The 14196-nt window shown below is 58.3% G+C and overlaps 1 protein-coding gene across 1 annotated transcript; it reads left to right on the forward strand.

The window, feature by feature from the left end:
* Positions 1-887: 887 nt before the first annotated feature.
* CDH24 (cadherin 24) lies at positions 888-11568 on the forward strand. Its single transcript, XM_005895437.3, has 13 exons — positions 888-1064; positions 2596-2900; positions 3083-3377; positions 3555-3674; positions 3748-3915; positions 4092-4279; positions 4609-4862; positions 5880-6016; positions 8530-8651; positions 8733-8844; positions 9452-9700; positions 10181-11197; positions 11288-11568. The coding sequence occupies exons 2-12, from the start codon at positions 2700-2702 to the stop codon at positions 10678-10680; spliced, it is 2346 nt and encodes a 781-aa protein (XP_005895499.2). The 5' UTR covers positions 888-1064; positions 2596-2699; the 3' UTR covers positions 10681-11197; positions 11288-11568.
* Positions 11569-14196: the final 2628 nt, after the last annotated feature.

Raw genomic sequence — 14196 nt, forward strand, 5'->3', positions numbered from 1 at the left:
AGTGGCTTTCCTTGGCCAGGGCCTGGGTGAGAGCCAAATTGAAGTGGAGGCTGTCTCCTGTAAGTGCAGCCAGCATTACCTGCATTCCATACACTAGGCTGCTGCTTCCCGGAGAGGGGACTCCCCACCCTCCCTCCATCCCTGCCTCGGCTCTGACCACACCACAGCTGTGCGGCTTTCCCTCCCCGCAGTGAGGAAGACCCCCTGGGAAGATGACGGGCCTGTCCTGTTGCTAGAGGCAGTTGGTCACCTGCTCACCACCTTCAAGGTCTTCCCATAACTGCCACCAGGGGGCGGCAGCAGCTCGCTCAGTAGGCTTCTGTAAACGAGCTTCCCCAAAAGGCTCCGTGCCCTCCCGCGGATGTCTTACCTCGGTCCCTGACCTGTTTGTTCCCTGGGCCCAGCCCGCGGACTCCCTGGACCCGTCAGCCGTGCCTAAGGCCCCCAGCCGGCCTGCTACCCTGCCCTGCACAGGTTTCCAAAATGCCGCCGCCTCACGGCCGAGGTCCTCCGCAGTTCCCAAGGCCGGTCCGGGAGCGGCGAGCCGGGCCTCCGCAGTGGGTTCCAGGTTCCCGGGCTCACCGTGCGCTCGCCCTTCGTCCAGCTGCGGGCCGCTTCGCGCCCCGCGATGCGCCCTCCCCGCTAGCTCTTCGGGAACGGCCTGGCACCAAAGCGTGGACGCACCCACACCCGAGTGCCCCTCAGGGCGCTGCAGGCCCGGCCCGGGAGGGGCGCCGCATCTGTATGCGCCCGGCGGCCAGCAGCGCCGAGGGGGCGGGCACCAGGCGCCGCCCCCGCCCTCGCCGCGCGGCCCGGGCTGGCCGGGGAGGGTCGGAGGCTGGGCTCTCCTCTCCCGCGCGGCGCGGAGCCGCCTCGCTCCTCCGCAGGCGGAGCCTCCTTCCCCCGCCCCCTCCGTCTCGCTCCCTTGTTCTCGCCGGGGCCGCTCAGACCTGCAGCGGAGCCGCGGCGCCCGCTCCGATCGGCTCGGGGCTGCGCCCCCGGGACCCGGCGACGGGGGCGGGCGGGAGCGCTCCCCGCCAAGCTGGGTCCCTAGGCACTGCCAGGTAAGGGCGTCTGCCCTGGAGCCCACGGTCGGGAATCCGCGAAGGGGCAGCAGGGGGCCCGCAGCCTGCGGGTGTCTTCAGAGCGGTGAGCGGTGCGCTCCGCGGCTGGGAGCCACTGCCGGCTCCCTTCTCCCGCGCTCTACCGCTTTCCCTTCTTCCCTCGTACCTCTTTTCCTCTTTTTCCCATTTTCCTCTCCCTCGATTTCTCTTCATCCTGCCTCCTCTTCTGCCTGTTTGCTTTTTGTGCCCCTTCCCTGTCTCCCCAACCCTTCTCTCTCCCTCTTGTCTTGCTCCATCTCCTCTTCCTCTTTGCCTTTTTCTTCCTTCACCTTTCTCTCCTTTCCTGTCTTCCTTTTCCCGCTTTCCTTTCTCTCCCCGATCCTTCCCTCTCCCCTCCTCTCCTCTTCCCTTCCCGCTATCCTGTTTCCCACTCCTCTATCCCCTGCCTTCTCTTCGTCCCGCCTCCCTCCCAGGTCCCCGGCTTCCCTCCGGCTTCCCTCTTCCCTCGGGAAGGAAAGGACTGTCAGGTGTGTGTCTGCTCTGGGGGAGGAGGGGCGCAGCCACAGCCACTTGAGGGGTCCCCCCAGGAGGAGAAGGGGGAGACAGCGGTGGGAAGGGTCCTCTCTCTACCTTCCTTCCCTCATCCCCTCCCAGCTGCCCCCTCTCCCAGAATGAAGTTCTTAGCTGGGGCGGCCTGGTCTGACCCCCGCAGTTGCAGCCGCCCCTTTCTGCTTATTACAGTGCTGGCCGCCCTTCCACCCATTCTGGAGCCTGGTACCCAGGACTCCTCTCTGCCTTTCAGACACCCAGACTACCTCCTTTGATCTCTTTCCTCCTGTCTCTTGCTGCCATTCTTTCTCTGTCTCTGCGGACAGTCCCTGAGTCTTGTTCTCACTCTGCATCTCGCTGTGTCTCTAGCCTCTGGGTCTGCCTCCCGAGTCTGGCTTCTACCGCCCCCCTTTTTTCAGCTCCCCCCTCCCACTCTGTCTGTGAGCCCGGTCCCCCTTCAAGGACTTCAGCTAGCAGTGAGCCAGGGAGCAGATTCTGGAGAGGAGGGGTTCCTGTAGAGGACAGACTTTCACAGGTTCTCAACCCTGTCTGAGGCAGCCCTCCTTATCATTTCAGCCTGACCCTCGGCACCCTGAGACCACACCTCCATGAATCCCAATTCCTGGATTTTTAAGCCCTTTCCATGGTAGCCCCCATCTCCTCCATCACCTAGCTGCACACTCACCCTGGGAGCTCAGGGGCCAGATTTGTGCTTCCAAGCCCTCCCAGCATCCCCTCTCCTATTTTCTTCCCAAGCTTTCCTATTCAGAGTTGACTGGCCAAAGATTTATCAGCTTAGAGGGCTGGAGGTGAATACAGGCAGAGAGCCTGGGTGGAGGGAAAGATCAGCCTGCTCTCGTTCTCATTCTGGGTTCTGGGCAGTAGGGTATCTGGTTCCTTGGAGGTCTGATCTTTGGAGCGTCTAACTTTGGGAGGAGATGGTAAAGGTTTCCTCAACCCTGATCAGCTGCCTATCCTGCAGGTGTGGATCCATGGGGTAGCCCCAACGCCTCTGCTCCTCTGCCCCAGCCAGCTCATGCCTCAGCACCCAGGAGCAGTGAACAGAGCCTTGGCTGGAGCCCAAACATGTGGGGCCTGGTGAGGCTTCTGCTGGCCTGGCTGGGTGGCTGGGGCTGCATGGGGCGCCTGGCAGCCCCAGCCCGGGCTTGGGCAGGGTCCCGGGGGGGCCCAGAACCATCACTGCTTCGGACCCGAAGGAGCTGGGTGTGGAACCAATTCTTTGTCATTGAGGAGTACGCTGGACCAGAGCCTGTCCTCATTGGCAAGGTAAGGCTCAGCCCCTCCCACATCTCCCCTGACTCTCAAGGCTCTCCTCTGCACCTTCATCACTTCTGCAATGACCTTGGTCCCTGAGGATTCCCAACACTGTCCGCAATCCTAGAGGTAGACTCTTTAACTTTCTGTCACCATTCTTGGAACCTGCTGCCATCTTTCCCTGACCCCTACAGCTGCACTCAGATGTGGACAGGGGTGAGGGCCGCACCAAGTACCTGCTGACCGGAGAGGGCGCAGGCACCGTATTTGTGATTGATGAGGCCACAGGCAATATCCATGTCACCAAGAGTCTGGACCGGGAGGAGAAGGCACAGTACGTGCTATTGGCCCAAGCCGTGGACCGAGCCTCCAACCGACCCCTGGAGCCCCCATCGGAGTTCATTATCAAGGTGCAAGATATCAACGACAACCCACCCATCTTTCCCCTCGGGCCCTACCATGCCACAGTGCCCGAGATGTCCAATGTGGGTGAGTACCCTAGGTCTGGACATCCTGGAGTGCCCTCACCTCTCCTTCCCTCACTGCTTTCTGCCCCAGAACCCATCTCCTTCAATTCAGCCCTGCTCGTGTCTAGGTCCCACTCATCTGCTTTTCTTCCCCACGTGGCTCTGTCCTGGCTGAGTGGGGTGCCGGAACCCCCTGCAGGGACATCAGTGATCCAGGTGACTGCTCACGACGCTGATGACCCCAGCTATGGGAACAGCGCCAAGTTGGTATACACCGTGTTGGATGGACTGCCTTTCTTCTCTGTGGACCCCCAGACTGGTGAGGCTAGAGCTCGGGAGCCAGGTGAGGCAGCTGTGGGATCAGGCAAGCCTGACCCATCGTCTCTCCCTAGGAGTGGTGCGGACTGCCATCCCCAACATGGACCGGGAGACGCAGGAGGAGTTCTTAGTGGTGATTCAAGCCAAGGACATGGGCGGCCACATGGGGGGGCTGTCGGGCAGCACCACGGTGACAGTCACCCTCAGCGATGTCAACGACAATCCCCCCAAGTTCCCTCAGAGTAAGGGGCCAGTGCCGCCACCTGAGCCATCCTTTGACCACCCCACCCCACCCCTGTCGCCTCTGGAGAAGCCTCCTCCCACCCCTTCCCCCAGCCAGGCCTGGGAGAAGGACGTGCTGGGGGAGGGAGGAGGGCTGGGAGCCTCTCTAAGAACATCTCCCTCCATCCACCCCAAGGCCTGTACCAGTTCTCTGTGGTGGAGACTGCTGGGCCGGGCACCCTGGTGGGCCGGTTGCGGGCCCAGGACCCAGACCTGGGGGACAACGCCCTCATGGCATACAGCATCCTTGACGGGGAGGGGTCGGAGGCCTTCAGCATCAGCACAGACTCCCAGGGTCGAGATGGGCTCCTCACTGTCCGCAAGGTGAGTGCTTCAGACCCACTCACACCTGCCTCCTGCCCCAAAGGACAGGCTTCTCACCAGGCTAGAGCAGACTTGGGATCTCTGTGTTGGAGCTCAGAGATTGTGGTCCTCTCCTCATCCTTCAGATGAGAGTCTGGGGCTCAGAATGGGCGAGTGACTGGCTCGAGGACTTTGCACAGGGCAAGTCTTTGATGGAACTGGGGGCAGACCTGGAGTTCTGACCAAGTAATCTGCCCCCCACCACCCTGACCACTGAGGCCACTGCCCCTCTGGTGCCCACCTCCCTGAGGCCTGCACCTCCCTCAGTAACTTCATCTCCCTCACCATAGCCCCTAGACTTTGAGACCCGTCGCGCCTACTCTTTTCGCGTGGAGGCCACCAATACGCTCATCGACCCAGCCTATCTGCGGCGAGGGCCCTTCAAGGATGTGGCCTCAGTGCGCGTGGCTGTGCAGGACGCGCCAGAGCCACCTGCCTTCACCCAGGCTGCCTACCACCTGGCAGTGCCTGAGAACAAGGCTCCTGGGACCCTGGTGGGCCAGGTGTCAGCCACGGACCTGGACTCCCCAGCCAGCCCCATCAGGTGAGCTGGCGGGGGCAGGGCGGGGCCTCAGGGAAAGGGCCGAGCCGAAGGCTATTCCCACCCAAGGATTCACCCCACCCCCACCCCCCCACACCCCCCTGTTCCCTGCCCATCACACTCCCCTCCTGGTAGAAGTCTTCCCCACTGCAGGCCTGGGAGCCAGGGGAGGGCTGGAGGACCTGCTAACCAGACTCTCCACCCATCCCTGCGTGGATGGCAGTGGCGCCTCCCAGTGGCCGTGAGAGCGGATATGGCATTTCACCTGATGAGTGCGCCAGATCAGCTGATGGCTGTGGCTGTGGCTATTGATCACTCCCTCAGCGCCTCACATTTTACTCACTTGATAACATTTCATTTTCACAACAACCTGTGAGAGAATTGAAGATAAGGGTAGGAGTCTTCTCAGTTCCAGCTGCTTTAGAGGCTCAGCCCTGAGAGGTTGCGTTAATGTGCCCCAGGTCACACTTTCAGTAAGCAGCAACGCTGGAATTCCAATCCAGACTTGTCGGCCTCAAGAAGACCCACTCTTTCCACCTCCCCAGGCTGCTGCCCAGCATCCCTGTCACAGCACTGAGGGAGGGGCCAGTGTCATTCTCCTTTGATAGTTGAGGGAACGGGTTAAAAGATTTGCCCAAGGTCACACAGCTAGTCTGAGACAGAGCAGAGACAGAACTCAGGTCCTCGGTCCCCAGAACAGAGCCCAAGAGTCAGAAAGACAGGCAGTGTTTGCGCCATGCCACCTCTGTCTCTCTTCCCACACCCCCATGAAACTCAGCACCCCATGTCATAGGATAGGTGTTTAATATTGGTGACTGCCCAGAGATATTTGTCTTTCGAGGGGACCCTAACGTGAATTATGGCTCCAGGTGCACAGGGCAGGCCCTGCCTGGTCAGCTCATGCAGGCCCTTTGCCCAGATGAGCCAGGAGGCCCAGCAAGGTGAACAGGTGGGAGGGAGGGGTGGCCGCCAGCTCGGCCCTGCCCCAGCTCAGCCCCGCACCTGGCTCCATCTCCCCAGATACTCCATCCTCCCGCACTCGGACCTGGAGCGCTGCTTCTCCATCGAGCCTGAAGACGGCACCATCCGCACAGCAGGGCCCCTGGACCGAGAGGCTCGTGTCTGGCACAACCTCACAGTGCTGGCCACAGAGCTTGGTGAGGAGTCCTGGGCCTCCAGGAGGGCCGGGAGGAGGCGGCAGCCTCCTGGCAGAGGGGCCGTCCCTGGGGATGGGGTGAGGGGGGTGTTAGTGCCACACACCCCACCCAGGGTATAACGACTAGGTGCCCAGCCTGGATCCTTACCACCAGGCAGGCTCTCTGGTCTCCTGGGCTGGACTGGGCATGGTGGGTTGGCTTAAGCATTTCCCCTCACCTTTAATTTGCTCCCATAGCTGACTTTCCCCAAGTCAAAATAAATCTAACCTCAGATAGCTCTCAATCCCTAAGAACCCCGACATGCACCCTGGGACACCCTGCTTTGCCCAGTCTCTGCTTCAGGCTAAAGTGGGAACGGGGAGGAGCTGGGCCCTCCTCCGGGAGCTGACCGGGGAGTGCCAGCAGCCTCTCCCTGGGAAGCTTTGTGGGAAGCCCCCACGGAAGGGAAGAGGGGCCAGGTCCCTGCACTGCCCATGTCGGTCAGCAGTCATCAGCAGCATGGTTCAGCCGCCTCTGGGCAGCTGTGGCCCGCGGGGGCAGGGAGGCCTCCCCTCCTTCTGTGAACCTGTCCTTGCTGTGCCTGCTCATGCTTCAGCGTCTCCCACGTTTGCTGTCCATGTCCTGTCTGTGGAAGTTGTCCCTGTGTGCCTACATACTTACACCACGTCAATGAAGAGCTAAAGCGCAATGTGTACATATGGGTGCACACTTCATGTGTGTGAAAAATACATATACATACCTACACATATGCTTATGAGTATATGTCTATAGTTGCATATATATGTGTATGTAGTTGAGTGTATAGAGTTATATTATTTGTGGATATATGTAATTGGATATGTATAGTGAAACTTGGTAGCTCAGCTAGTAAAGAGTCTGCCTGCAACGCAGGAGACCCCGGTTCCATCCCTGGGTTGGGAAGATCCCCTGGAGGAGGGCATGGCAACCCACTCCAGTATTCTTGCCTGGAGAAAACCCCTGGACAGAGGAGCCTGGTGAGCTACAGTCCATGGGGTCACAAAGAGTCAGACACGACTGAGCGACTAAGCACAGCACAGTGATAGACGCAGTAGCTGTTTGTATACATTGTTTTGTGTATGTGAGTGTTTGTGGACAGGTAGTAATAATTTACTACTTACTGTATATCGGACACTGTTCTAAGTACCAAATGTAGATGCATTCACTTCATCATCACCACAACTTTATGAGGGATGTATGATTTTTTTTCTCCCATTTTAAAAGGAGGAAACTCAGACAAAGAGAAGTTAAGTAACTTCCCGAGGTCACGCAGACATTAAGTGGTGGGGCCTCAGTCGGGTTGCAGTCTCAGCAGTTATCTCCTCCACCATATGTGTTGAACTATATGTGGATAGGTTTATGTTTATGAGCGTGCAGCTGTGTGACAGTGCGTGCATGTCTGTCCATGTGAACATCCCTGTGTGTGCTTTGGCCGTCTGTTTACGTAGCCCTGTGTGTGTGTGTGTGTGTGTGTGTATTTCTCTCACTGTCTTCTTACCTCCTGTCAAATCCTGCTCCCCATGCCCCCAAATCCCAATACTGAGTAGCAGGCCCTGAGCCCTTACTGCAGTGAAGGACGGACCCCAGCCCTGTCCCATCTCCCAGACCCTTTAGCCAGGCAGTCCACTCCTCTGCCTGGGCTGTGACCTCAGCCCCTTCCCAAGAGCCAACCAGCTCTCCCTCAACTTGGCGGAAAGACTAAAGGAACCAAGAGATTTAGCCTAGGGGAGATGAGCGCTGGGGAGGGCAGGGATGCACACTTTGCATTTTCTCTTGGATGCCATTGGCAGTGAGGAGCAAGGCAGGGTAATGATGGGGGCCACCCAATGACGAGGGGGCCTGTCTATGGCTGTGGTACCCAGGCTGGCCTGGCTCTGCGCCTGAGAATCAGGTAGCTCCTCCCTCCCTGAGGTCAATTCTAAGTGATACTCATTGCTACACCACAGCCTCCCAGACCTCTGATGGGGCGTGTGTGTGTGTGCACGAGTGCACATGTGTGTATGTCTGTCCCACTGTTTTCATGCATGAAAATGCGTTCTCCGCATCCTGGGGGTGGTGATGCTACATTCACTGTACATGTGGAACATTCCTTCTGTGTGTGTTGTATTCGTTTTAAACACTGAGCACATCGAATGTGTGGTATGAATGTGCTGCATCTTTCATGGCTGTTGTCTGGTTTGCATCGTCTGTCTACCTTTCCTTGACGGTGCCTGTGCCCTGCGTGTGGGTTATTGTTCATGTATGTCATGGGTGCTACACTCCTGTTGAATGTATATGGGGTATGTATTCCACATATTCTTGGGTACCGCATGGATGTTATATGCACTTGTTCCCTTCACTTCACAACATAGATGCTACCTGCATATCGCATGCATACCTCATGTATCTCACATGCATGCCATGTTCTGGATGTGACATTCACACACCTTATGTACTGTGTGTAACTGTGATGTGTGTGCTTGCGTGGGGTGCACGTGTTCGTGTTCTGGCTTCAGACAGCTCTGCACAGGCTTCCCGGGTGCAAGTGGCCATCCAGACCCTGGACGAGAATGACAACGCTCCCCAGCTGGCAGAGCCCTACGACACCTTTGTGTGCGATTCTGCAGCCCCCAGCCAGGTAAGCCACGGAGGCAGGCGGGTTAGGACCTCAGGACCTCCAGCTGCCCACTCCATACGAGGTTTCTCTTCTTCCTCTCAGCTGATTCAGGTCATCCGAGCCCTGGACAGAGATGAAGTCGGCAACAACAGCCGTGTCTCCTTTCATGGCCCTCTGGGCCCCGATGCCAACTTCACTGTCCGGGACAACCAAGGTGGGTAGCCTCCTACAGCTGTGCCCTTACCTGCTTCCCTCTCCTCCTCCACCATCCCTAACTCTACCCACCTATCTGGAGCTCCACCCTACAGAATGTACGTGCAGTTTTGGGAGTTCCTTGATGGCCTGGTGGGGTGGGGGCAGGGGGGATGTGTATGTGTTCAGTTGTATCCAACTCTGTGACCCCATGGACTGTAGCCCACCAGGCTCCTCTGTCCATGGGATTCTCCAGGCAAGAATAGTGGAATGGGTTGCCATTTCCCACTCCAGGAAATGGAGATGCCGACTTCATCTCCAGGGGATCTTCCTGACTCAGGGAGCAGACCCACATCTCTTGTGTTTCCTGCATTGGCAGGCAGGTTCTTTACCATTGATGCCAAAGGATTCTGGGATTTAGGGCTTTCACTGCAGGGGCCTGGGTTCAGTCCCTGGTTGGGGAACTGAGATCCTGCCAGCCATGCAGTGTGGCCAAAATAAATAAAAGAAGGTGGCTGTAGTTTTGCTCTTTGCAAACCTTCCCCACAGATAGCTTTGTCTCCATGGGCTGCACCGACTGTAGTGGGAAGGTATCCCAGGAGGTGCCCAAAGACCTGTCTTTCCTACAGATGGCTCCGCCAGCCTGCTGCTGCCCTCTCGCCCCGCTCCACCCCGCCAGGCCCCCTACTTGGTTCCCATAGAACTGTGGGACTGGGGGCGGCCAGTACTGAGCAGTACAGCCACAGTAACTGTCAGTGTGTGCCGCTGCCGGCCTGATGGCTCCGTGGCGTCCTGCAGGCCTGAGGCTCAGCTCTCACCTGCTGGGCTCAGCACCGGGGCTCTGCTTGCCATCGTCACCTGCGTGGGCACGCTGCTGGGTGAGTCAAGCCATAGATGGGGTCATAGATGTGAGGTCCAGGCCTTCAGAGGGTGTGGAGAGAAGCAGGACCTTGGACATAGGGAAGTCCACCCTAGGTCATGAAGGAACCCTCATGCCTGGGTATTCCCACTGCCTGATACACCCGAGAAACACTCTGGCCTCATATCCCTGACCTGCCAGGCTAAGGACAGTCATGAACCATAAAAACTATTTACTGAGCCCCAACTCTGGGCCATATGTGGTGCTGAGCACATCACTTGGTATTTCATCCTTTCAACAACCTTAAGGGGTAGATATGTTTCCCCTCTTTTCCACACAAGGAATCCAAGGGCCAAAGAGGTTCAGAGAGCAACTCTCCTTGGTCACACAGCAAGTAAAGGGTTGAAGTCAGGAATTCGAAAGCATTTTGCCAAAGGTCAAAGCTAGGGCTTGCCACCCCTAGGCCTTTCCAAATGGAACTTGTGCGCCTCTCCCCCAGCCCTGGTGGTGCTCTTCGTGGCTCTGCGGCGCCAGAAGCAAGAAGCCCTGATGGTGCTCGAGGAGGAGGACGTGCGCGAGAACATCATCACCTACGACGACGAGGGCGGCGGTGAGGAGGACACGGAGGCCTTCGACATCAGCGCCCTGCAGAACCCTGACGGGGCGGCCCCGCCAGCGCCTGGCCCACCCGCGCGCCGCGATGTGCTGCCCTGGGCGCGGGCACCACGCCAGCCCCGGCCCCCCGGCCCCGCCGACGTGGCGCAGCTGCTGGCGCTGCGGCTGCGCGAGGCAGACGAGGACCCCAGCGTGCCGCCCTACGACTCTGTGCAGGTGTACGGCTACGAGGGCCGCGGCTCTTCCTGCGGCTCCCTCAGCTCCCTGGGCTCCGGCAGCGAGATCGGCGGCGCCCCGGGCCCGGCTGAGCCGCTGGACGACTGGGGGCCGCTCTTTCGCACCCTGGCCGAGCTCTACGGGGCCAAGGAGCCCCCAGCCCCCTGAGACCGGCCTGGCCCTGCCCCCGCTTCCCCCATCGAAGCGGGGTGGCAGCGTAGGCCCTCTGAGTGAGCCCCCCGGGTCCAGGCAGGCAGCAGCAGCCCAGGGGCCCCCAGGCCTCCCCAGTCCCCGTGTCCCTCCTCCCCACCTCCCCAAGGCAACCGCCTCCTTACGTCCCTCCTCCCCAGTCGTCTGTTCGTCTCTGTCCAGGGATCTGTCTGTCTCTGACACGCTCCCTGTCTGGGTCTGGGTTGTGCGGCTCCGACTCTGAACCTCCCACTTCTCTCACTGTGATTCCACTCTTTCGTGGCTCTGTTTTGGTCTGCTCCATTCTGAATCTGTCACACAGATGTGTCTCCCTTGCACACACACATGCTGTCTGTCTGTCTCCTGCCCACATCTGCCCACATTCTCTGTGGGTCCCTGTGATTGGCTTTTTGGTTTTTTCTGTTGTCCATCCCAAAAGCAAGAGAAACGTCCAGCCACTGCTGCCCACCCTCCTGCAGGGGACGTTCTGCCCCAGGTCAGTGTCCCTAGATCTCGTGGAGCACCAGGCTGGCCCAAAGCCTTCCCCCACTCACCGCCTCTCACTCTGGCTCTCCTGTGTTTACAGACCTGCCCGCATGGTTCCATCCATCACTCATGGCCTCATCCTGGCTCCACTGGCCTCCAGCAGAGAGAGGGAGCCAGCCCACCTCCCAGGGCGAGAGTTCCAGCCCCCTACTGTGGCTGCCTCCCTGGAGCTCTGCCCAGCTGTCAACCGGCCTTGGGCATCCTGGCTCTGGGCATCGTCTTGTATGCTTCCCAGCCCCTGGGGGAGGGGAAGGAAAGAGGGAGGCTGCCGGGAAGGGGAAAGAGGGCGGAAGGGGAGGGGCCTCCATCTCTAATTTCATAATAAACAAACACTTTATTTTGTAAAGCTGGAGCCCTGCTTTCCTTTCCACACTCAGGTGTCTCTCAGAGCGTGTCGCTGTGCTGAAGGGCTGGAAGAGAGGCCTAAGCCCACCCCCTTGGCTCATTCTCTTTTCTCCTTTGGGCGACAGTCTGCTTCAAGTCCCTTTCACAGAGGAGAGTTTGGGTTGATTCCATTCTGGGACTAAGGAGATAATGACTCGTTCCCCTGCTCTCACCACCTCTGGGTTCTCTGTTGGTCTCAAAGTGTCCAAGGAAATTAAAACGTGGGGCTTGGCCAGAGGGGAGAGCAGGAGGGAGAGTGTGGAGAGAAGGAGGAGCTATAAAGAGACTAAGGAGAGAGGAAGAGGGGTTCTAGACTAGGACAGTGGGCAGGGGACAGCAGAGGGGAGCAAGCCAGTGCCTCCTGGGGCCTGTGGTCCCAGCTGGAAAAAGGCTGGGTCGGGGTAAGGTGGCACAGTCACAGTGGATCTGCCACCTCCACCCTTCATTCTTCCCAGTCTGTGGTCTTGTTCTTCATGGGCACAAAGGAGGGGAGACAGGGACTCCAGGAAGGTGGGCTGTTTTAGGGGTTGAACCAAAGTCAACCGGGACGGGAGCCCAGCGGGTGGCCAGCGTCTCTCACCGTGGGCTCCTTGAGTAGAGAAGGGGTCCACCCAGCAACAAACATTAGACTTGGCCCCGGTCTCGTAAGTCCAGCAAGGGCTCCTGGGGAGTAGATAGGTCAGGACAGGTCCTTGTGACCTTCCCTTCCCAGTGTGAGGCGCGGATAGTCAGGGGAGGCTGCTCCAATGGGAAGATGCCTTCTTGTACCTTACGTTCTGTGTGGTTAAGGCAACCAGGGAGGACAAAGACCCCACTCTGACGGGCCGCCTCCATCCTGTCAGATCCTTTGTACATGCAGCTCTGCTTGAAGAGGCCTTTGGCTTCAGCCAGAAAACAAACAATGAAGGGAAGGATGGAGGGAGGGAGGGATCAAATAGGTTAGTACAGGCCTCCATTTCTTGGACACAGTTTCTGAGAAGAGATTTGTTCAGTGAAACAGTTATAGTATCTTCTCCCAGGAAGCTGTGAAGTTGATGGGTTCTTCCAAACCAGGCCTCTGGAGCAAGCATGGCATTGTCATTGACTCTGCTGAAGGCTGGAAACTGGGCCCTGCCTGCCTGAAGGCCTGTATGAGAGCAGTCTGTCTGCCCCAGAGGGAGACGCTTAGGAGGGCAGCACCGCAAGCAGGGCTTCAGGACAGGTCTTCCGGTTCAGGGCTAGATTGACCCCTATGGTCTCCCCTGATGTCTGAATCAAACCTTTAGGAATAAGGGGAGAAAAGAAGGGACTGATGCATGGGCTGCCCCTGGCTAGTGAGCGGTGCACTGAAGTGGGGTGCAGGCCTTCGCCTGCTCTGCCAGCCCTCCCTAACACCCTCCTGAGGTCCTTCCCAACTCATTCAGCTATCAGGAAAACAGTGTAGGGAAACAGACTTTTCAGCTAGACCCTTAGGCTTATCTCTGGTCTTAAATATCTCACCATTGGAAAGAGAATTTGTCAAAGGAAGTGAAGAGGGCAGGACCAGAGAAGGAAAAGAGAAGAGAGAGAACAGAGAGCTGATGGGAGGAGATGCAAGAAGAGAGCCCTCCCTATCTGGGTTCAGTCCTTCTTCCCTGATTAATGGGAAAGGGAGGGGGCCGGTGGGGAGCTGCATGTGGTTCCCAGCTAGCCTGGGGGTTGGTTCAGGTGGCAACGTCGGGCTAGCCTGCCTTCCATTCCTGCCTTTTCTCACTCCCTGGTTGGGTGGGTGGGGGTGTTTGTGGGGGGCTGGGGGTGGGCAGTGAGGCTGCAGAAGTAGTGAACCCCTGGATTGAGCCCTGCCCCACCTCCTCTCTACTCTGGACTTTTTCTCCTTATCAAAAAAGTGATAAGGCCTTTCTCCCTGATAACTGGCCATGCTCCTTACTCAGGCAGGGCTCTTTCTCTTGTAGCCCGTTTCCTGTCTCTGCACATGGGAACCACCACTTATCTGGGATCACTCGCTTACGATGTCACAGACCTACACTCATCTCCACACGTGGAGGTGCCCTTCTTATGTCTGAGTCAATCAAACACTTGAACCCTGAGCAAAAACTGCCCTTCCTCCTGTGTTCCTCCAGGAGAAACCTGGCCTAAGGATCCTTGACCTAGAGTTATCATTCCCGAGTCCTGCACCTCCTCACCTGAGGCTGAGGGGAGGGTGAAGGATGAAGGATTGCATAGAGGCCACCAGCCAGATTCCCAGACCCCAGCTCAAAGGCTTGTTCTCCTGTACTGGGCATCTTTCTGCAGCAACCCCCCTCATTTCCTTCCCTCCCCTACTGCTTTCCTTCCTGGGGCTCCCTCAGCTTTCCTGCCTTCTCCCCCATCATCCCCTGAAAGCCAGAGCCTACTGGGACTCCTCTGTCTGGCCCAGCTCCTGCCTGGAGGAATTCTTAGCCTTACGTGCAGAGTCGGGGCTCAGGACTGGGCCAGAGGCTGGGAGGAGGGAGTCCAAAAGGGAGAAGAGATGCTGTTCATCTTGGGACTGGAAACAGTAGGAGTAGGACAAAGAAAGAAGGTTCAGGAACCTTCCTTCCGGTCCCA

Source organism: Bos mutus, chromosome 10, assembly GCF_027580195.1.
Source record: "Bos mutus isolate GX-2022 chromosome 10, NWIPB_WYAK_1.1, whole genome shotgun sequence".
Lineage (NCBI taxonomy): Eukaryota > Metazoa > Chordata > Mammalia > Artiodactyla > Bovidae > Bos > Bos mutus.